Here is a 6533-nt window from a genome sequence, read left to right on the forward strand (position 1 = left end):
AGTGTAGCTGTGGCTCTTTTATCACACCTGGCTCCAGGGACTTGTCCCAGGTCACTGCAAAGCGGGGGCAGAGCCAGGACCTGACCTCAGACCTGCGCAGCCTCGCAGGCCCATCGCCCCTCAGACGGCAGCTCCCAAAAGAAGCCTCTCCCACGCTCGCTGGCGAGGCTGAGCTCATTCACCGGTCAGACTGCCCAGGGTGAGCAATGCTCCATGGCTGGCACCTGAGCAGCCACCACGGTTTTGAAATAAATTCATTATGCAGGAGTTCAGGCACGGAGAGTCACAATATGAGTTTTTAATTATAGTTAATTTGCTTTCTTAGAGGCTGAAAAAACATCCTCTGGGGAGAGACGCTGAGGTCTGAAAGGTGCTTTCGGCCAGCCAGCAATTCTGAAACAGCCCTTTTAGAATAACTTTGTCTTTATAAATAGAAATTGAGCTTGCCAGGGCTGCTTCTCGTGGCTTCTGGGGCAGAGGAGAGAGGGGCCGAAGGGAGCACGGGCAGGACGGGGTGCGTCTCTGCAAGGGAGTGTGCACGGGAGCCTTCACCTCGCTGCTGGTGTAAAGACAAAGTGCAGAAATTTTTGTGCTGATCGTTTGTGGGGAAGTTAATTCTGCTGCAAGGAGGAGCGTTACGCGCTGAGTAAGGCGCTCAGCCCCGCTCTAATGAGCACTGAGCGTGAGCCGGGCTGTCGGACGCAGCCCAGGAGGCAGCAGGGAGGTGCTGAGAAGCGTGGATGGGTGAAGCAGAGCAGAGAGGGGGGTGAGGTTTGTTAAAGCAAGCTACGCTTGCGCAGGGCAGATGAGGTTCAGAAGAGCAGGCAGCGCCTGCGGGATGCGAGGATCCGGGAGCAGCCCCTTTTCTACGCGGATGCTTCTAGCAAAAGAACTATTTTAATGAAGCCAAAACGAAGGGTTCTGCTCTTGCATGAGAGAATTCTTCTGTCCTGCTGGAAACAGAATGGATGACTGAAGGAAAGAAAAAGCATGACCTGAAATAATCCTGTAAAATATCTTTATTTGTTCACTATCAGGTTGGAAGTACAAAAGCTTCCAGGTAAGACGCTGTCAAATGAAAAAGATGCCCATGAAACAATGGCCAGAAAGTTGCTTATGAACTGCAGGAGTCCAGTGCTAGATACCAAGTCTTTCAGCTGGGCAAGACATCCTTCCCGGTGTCCTGCATTGCCTCCCCGCGCCTGAAACTGGCTCCCATCGGATGAGGAAGCTCCTCTCCCGGCGCAGGCAAGGCTCAGCCCCGGCTGACGGCGCGCGGTGCGGGGGAGAGGCCGCGGCTGTCGCAGCCTCCCTTGTGCGTGTGCTGGGTCCTGGGTGCAGCCCCTGCTCCTGGCACTGGTGACTGGCACCGGCTGTGCCCTGGCTGCTGTGATAAGGGGTGACCGGGTTTTATTCCGTGGGGGACGGTGCTCGAGCCCACGGTACCGCGGAGGTGACGGTACCAGCGCCTGCCCGGGAACGCTCGGGTACCTGCGGATGCTCGCGGCGCGGACGCTGTGTCTGGCCCTGCAGACGGTTCCCTGCCGTCGTAATTAAAACTCGAGGGTGCCACGCAGTGTAACGTGCGGGGGAGTTCAGGTTTGTTGTGCGGGTGAGAAGACAGGCAGGAGTATTCCTACAAACACGCAAAACTTTCCTCTCCCGTTACTGCCATTGCAGCCCTTCCAGGTATTTCAAGGTCCTTGAAGTTCAGACAGCTGTTAAAAAAGGCACCTTTCTACATTTTCAGTGCTTTTGAATAAAGAAAAGCCACTGCATTCACCACTCCTTTTTTGGGCTCGTAGATGCTTTTATCTCACACTATCACTGATGATTGCTAACGTAATATAACAAATCAAGGAACAACGACCGAGCCCCCTGCTCTCGTGCTCTGGAAATGTCCAGGGAAAGAGAGGGTGCAAGTCCGCTTTCCGGGTTTCGCAGGTGTGTCCTTGGGGGCCCCCTCTCACCGGGGCAGCCCGGGGTTCGTCCCCCACAGAGGCAGCAGACGCTGGTGTTGGCCATGGCCTCGGGGTGAATTTTGAGGCGCTCTCGGTGCGTTCGGGGAGGTGAGACTCTGCCCCATCCCGAGCCCCCCACGCAGCGAAGGGCCCCGTGGCCGTGTTGGCAATCCCGGGGGCGATGAGCCGCCCTCACAGCACCCCCTCGTCGCAGCAGCCCTTCCTCTCGCCGGCTGGTGCGGAGCAGATCCTGGTCTCTGCGCTAGCGGGATCATCTATCGCTGCTCGCACCGACGCTGGGACGGCTCGCCAGCTCCCACAAGCACAGCCCGATTCGTTTTAATAATGCGAGGGGGAAAAGGTAGAGATGACAGGAGCGCGTCCCAGAGCCTACTGGGCAGCCTCCGCCTCCTGCTCCGGCTCCTGCGGGTTCTTCCCGTCGTTCTGGATCAGCCGGACGATGTGCGTCAGGTCCAGGCTGCGCGTGAGGATGTCGAGCAGCACCTCATCCTTTTGCACGCCCTCCATGAACTCTTCCAGGGAGAGCTCGCCTGCGAGAGAACATTCAGAAACGGTGGTTAAATCCCGCAGCCTCTCTCCTCCCTCGGCCAGCAGCCCCGCAGGGGTTGCCGGGACTGGAAAACGGAGCCTGTCCTGGGTCTGCGCATCGCGCGCCCCAAACCCCACCGCAGCTACACCCCGCGCAGACCCCCACCCTGCCCGCACGGTGAAGAGCGGTGTGCGGTGTCCCCTCGGGCCGGCTGCAGCCCTAAACCTTCACGGAGAGCCGCTTTCTGCCAGCTCTCCCCGTGTGCTGGTGCAGCATCTGGAATTGCTCTGGCAGACTGGACTGCGGGCAAGGGGGAAGCGGGCGCGGTATTTGGCATCACATAAGGAAGTTCCTCACCGTCTCCGTTTATGTCGATTTTGTCAAACACCATGTTGGTGAACTCCTCAGCCGTCATGGTTTCGTTGCACCGGTTGATGGCTCGAATAGCCTGGAGAGAAAGGACACAGGGGACGATTACGGAGCGCTGTGCGGGTTTGTGTGCCCCTCGGTATGAGTGGCCAAGTGACTGGACGTGAGAAGCCAAGCTTTTTTGCCGGCAGTTGGGTTTTGAAAGGAATAAGTCCTTTCTGAAAAAGTGGAGATTAAAATCACTTGAAAAAGGCAATCAATGCATTAAAAGATTAAGCGGGCAAACTGGGATAAGCCAGGAGCCGTTCACCTCTGAAAATCCGTAGATTAAATCCAAGCACTTATCTCAGCCCGGGGTCCAGTGACGTGGCTGAACGAGCCACAGTGAGAAGATGGGGTCGCCGCGTGTCGCAGCACGCAGGCGCCGTGCGGGTGGGGTGTTCGAGACGGGACCGGCCAGGGACGCCAGCCCGGCGGGAGGGCTGGCAGGGGGCAAGGGCAGGTTTGGCCAGTGCCTGCTGATTTCCCAGGGAGTTGTCTCTCGGGCTGGAATATTCCTGTTAAAACCTTTCTGTCTGTCTGCGTCTCATCACCATTGTCTGTGATGGAAACGGAAAAAGCTGAGCCCACTCACTTTGATGATGTTCAGCAGTTCTCCCCGGTCGATGCAGCCGTTCCCGTCAGCATCGTAGAGCTTGAAGTACCATCGCAGCTTCTGATCCACCTTCCCTTTCAGAACCAGACTCAGAGCTGCCACATACTCCATAAAATCCATGTAGCCGTCCTAAAAGCAGAAGGTTAGAAGCTAGGTGAGAATAAAGCAGAGTGTCGGGCAGTGGGTGATTTTGCTCGTCACTTTTGGAAGTCCCTGCTGGAAGGTTTCCACCTGGAGAGCCGGGGCTTGGGGAGCACAGCAGAGGCGCCGGATGAGGGTCCCCCACACGCCCACCACTCAAAGCCAAGGCCCCATAGGGTGTGGGCTGCACGCTGGTCTGTGCAGAGCTGTTAGGAGATGATAACGAACAAACTTGGCGTGTGTACCCGGCTTGGGGACTAAGAAAGCCTCAAAAGCTAGCCTGTGCTAAAGGAACCCCTATGCAAAGCTGTGGTAATTCAGAGGTCAAAGAGGAACAGGCTTGCGCAGGTGAACCCGAAGGACCACCTAATGTTGTCCTGTCCACACATCCCTACAGCTCCCTTCCATACAAGGGGCTCTCGTGTGTCCCTGTGCCATTCCTCGTCACTTTAAAAGCACAAACAGTTTTATCTTTGACTTTCCTCCTCGGTGTTTGCCCGCCAGCAGCACGCGCCGCGGCGTTGAGAGACGTTCAGCCGGGCCCGAGTACGGCTCTCCAGCCGGGTTACGGTACCACGGCAGAGCTGCTGGGGTGAGCTGGCTGCCATCCCAGCCTCCAGACACTGCCCCGTGGCGTTCACAGCTTCTGGGAACGCGTAGTGCCTGCTGCAGAGCATTTTGATGGCACAGAGCGCTGATACACAAAGCACTTGGCTGGCAAATGATACGCGCTACAAACCAGGGATGCTCTTCGTTAGAGAACAAGCCAGAGTTTTGTCAATGGACAAAGCCACCGCGCCGCGGGGCCGGTCCAGGAGGAGATCATCCGCTTTATCCCGCTGCTGCGGCAGCCAGATTAGGTATAAATAGCTGCTGAGCCCCGTTCCCAGAGGATTTCCTGTGCATCAATTCCTTTTCCAGGCATGCATTCAAACACGGGGCAGCGAGCAGGTAAAGGCCAAGGCACAAACACCCAAAGGATTTAAGGCCTCAATTGTATCCTTTTCAGTGGGATTAAGCCCATCAATTGTATTATTTTCAGTGAGATTAAGCCCACTAAGCCCTTGGGGATGCCATAAAATACATGCCTCATCTCCCATCGGGCGCAATTTCAAATAATTTGCAAGTAAAGGAGGATGTTGTCTCCCCTGGGAGCCACAGCATCCGTCTGTTTCTCTGGCACGGCTCCCGAGCCGGGAATACAGCGCGGCCGAACGTGTGCGGGAGCTGCCCCGCGCCGGGGGTCCGGCACAGCGACCGCCCGAGGTGCAGAGCCTCTCCGCAGGGAACAGAGGGCCCGAGCTCCTCCTCGCGTGGGACTGAGCACACATGATAAAACCAACGGAACCGCGATCCGTTTATAATTTAAAACAACAGAAAACCAAGCCCCATCTGTTCCGTAAGCCGGAGCTCATGCCACGCTGCACGGCTCGGGAGCTCGCTGCTTCCGCACGAACGCAGCCCTTGTTCTCACACCGCTCGCTTGGCCCTTACAGTCACAGCGGTCGATACGCAAGGGTTAAAGGGCACTTCGTGTTAAAGGCGTCGCAGACGGGCAGCTAAACCCCCACTATTCTAATGATTTCAAGGCCAGGCTGGATGAGGCTCTGAGCAACCTGATCTGGTTGGGGATGTCCCTGCTCCTTGCAGGGGGGTTGGACTGGATGGCCTTTGAAGGTCCCTTCCAACCCTAACCATTCTGTGATTCTATGATTCTATGATTTAAAATTAAAAGGGAAATATCACTTCTGGGATAGGGCTATTTTCTCTCAGAAGGTCAGCGGGTGAGGAGTTTTTGCCGACATTTTTCACCTTACCCAACTGATCTCACAATTTACGAGGCCGTAGAGGAGCACCCACCCTTCGACACACATCCCTGTTGCACCACGCGCGCTCGCGCAGGGAGCAGAGCACGGCCGAGGCGGCGCAGGCCGGGCGGGAAGGACAATATTTACCTTATTAAAGTCAAACGTCTCAAACATTTGCTCAACGTATTTGTTCGCTGCTGGACTCAGGTTTTTCAAGCCGAAAAACTGTTTGAACTCGTAGAGGGTGAGCTGGCCAGAAGGACACTCCGTCATGAACTTCTTGTACCACTGGTGGCACTCAGTGGTGCTCAGCTCCTCCACGGCTTTCCCGTCCATGTTCCCCATCTCCGCACCACGCGCCGGTCACTTTGCAGCTGAAAATGGATGTTTTCTGGAATCTGAGGGCTGTCTTTTAAATTCTCCTTCTTGCCTTTAAAGGCCAAACGTCCCCCGCGCTGCAGGGATCACGGTGTCGGGAAGAAACAAACCCCCTCCAGCCCGGGCTGTCCGGATCCGGTGTCGGTGGTGATGGACGCGAAGGACACCTCTCCCCAGGAAGACGCGAAGGCACAAAACCCTCTTGGACTGGAGGGTGACATTTAAGTACCCAGCAAATCCCTCCCGGGCCAATGAGGCTCAGGAGGTGACGGGCTCCTGCCAGGCATTAAGAGTTCAGAGTTAAAATAGAAAGGAGGTAAAACGGGAAACTCCTGCCAATTACAGGCCCAGCAGGAGATTATGAGGGTGGAATTTTCTCCATGACAGTGTAATCTCCTAATCCCCTTCATTTATGGTTTTGTGCGGGGTCACAGGAGCAACAACTTTTGCACCAAAACCAGAGAGGAAAGAGGGAAAAGCTCTCGGCAGCCTCCGCGCTGGTTCTGCCGCTCTGGTCCCCTTTCCCTGCTCCGGCCGGAGGGTTTCCAGGCGGGGCCGCCAGTTTGAGCCGGGACCGCAGGGAGCGGGACGGATCATCTCAGCTCCTGTAAGAGATACTAAATGCCGGCAAATTCGGAGCGCTGAGACAAACATAGAAACATCATGGCTTT

At 56.1% G+C, this 6533-nt stretch overlaps 1 protein-coding gene across 1 annotated transcript; it reads right to left on the reverse strand.

Moving 5' to 3' along the window:
• Positions 1-2351: 2351 nt before the first annotated feature.
• GUCA1A (guanylate cyclase activator 1A) lies at positions 2352-5829 on the reverse strand. The gene is made up of 4 exons (XM_010116772.2): positions 5632-5829; positions 3515-3664; positions 2869-2959; positions 2352-2512 (listed from the first exon to the last, which is right to left on the reverse strand). Exons 1-4 carry the CDS (start codon positions 5827-5829, stop codon positions 2352-2354), a joined length of 600 nt encoding a protein of 199 aa, XP_010115074.1.
• Between the last annotated feature and the right edge of the window lie 704 nt (positions 5830-6533).

Source organism: Chlamydotis macqueenii, chromosome 23 (genome assembly GCF_036417535.1).
Source record: "Chlamydotis macqueenii isolate bChlMac1 chromosome 23, bChlMac1.mat, whole genome shotgun sequence".
Taxonomy (NCBI): Eukaryota; Metazoa; Chordata; class Aves; order Otidiformes; family Otididae; genus Chlamydotis; species Chlamydotis macqueenii.

Bases quoted from the DNA above. Each gene is read 5' to 3' on its own strand.
- GUCA1A (XM_010116772.2), bottom strand. From the start codon at position 5,829: ATGGGGAACATGGACGGGAAAGCCGTGGAGGAGCTGAGCACCACTGAG. The intron at 3,665-5,631 runs GTAAATATTGTC...TTCTGCTTTTAG, and splicing joins AGACGTTTGACTTTAATAAG to GACGGCTACATGGATTTTAT. The intron at 2,960-3,514 runs GTGAGTGGGCTC...CTTTCTCTCCAG, and splicing joins AACTGCTGAACATCATCAAA to GCTATTCGAGCCATCAACCG.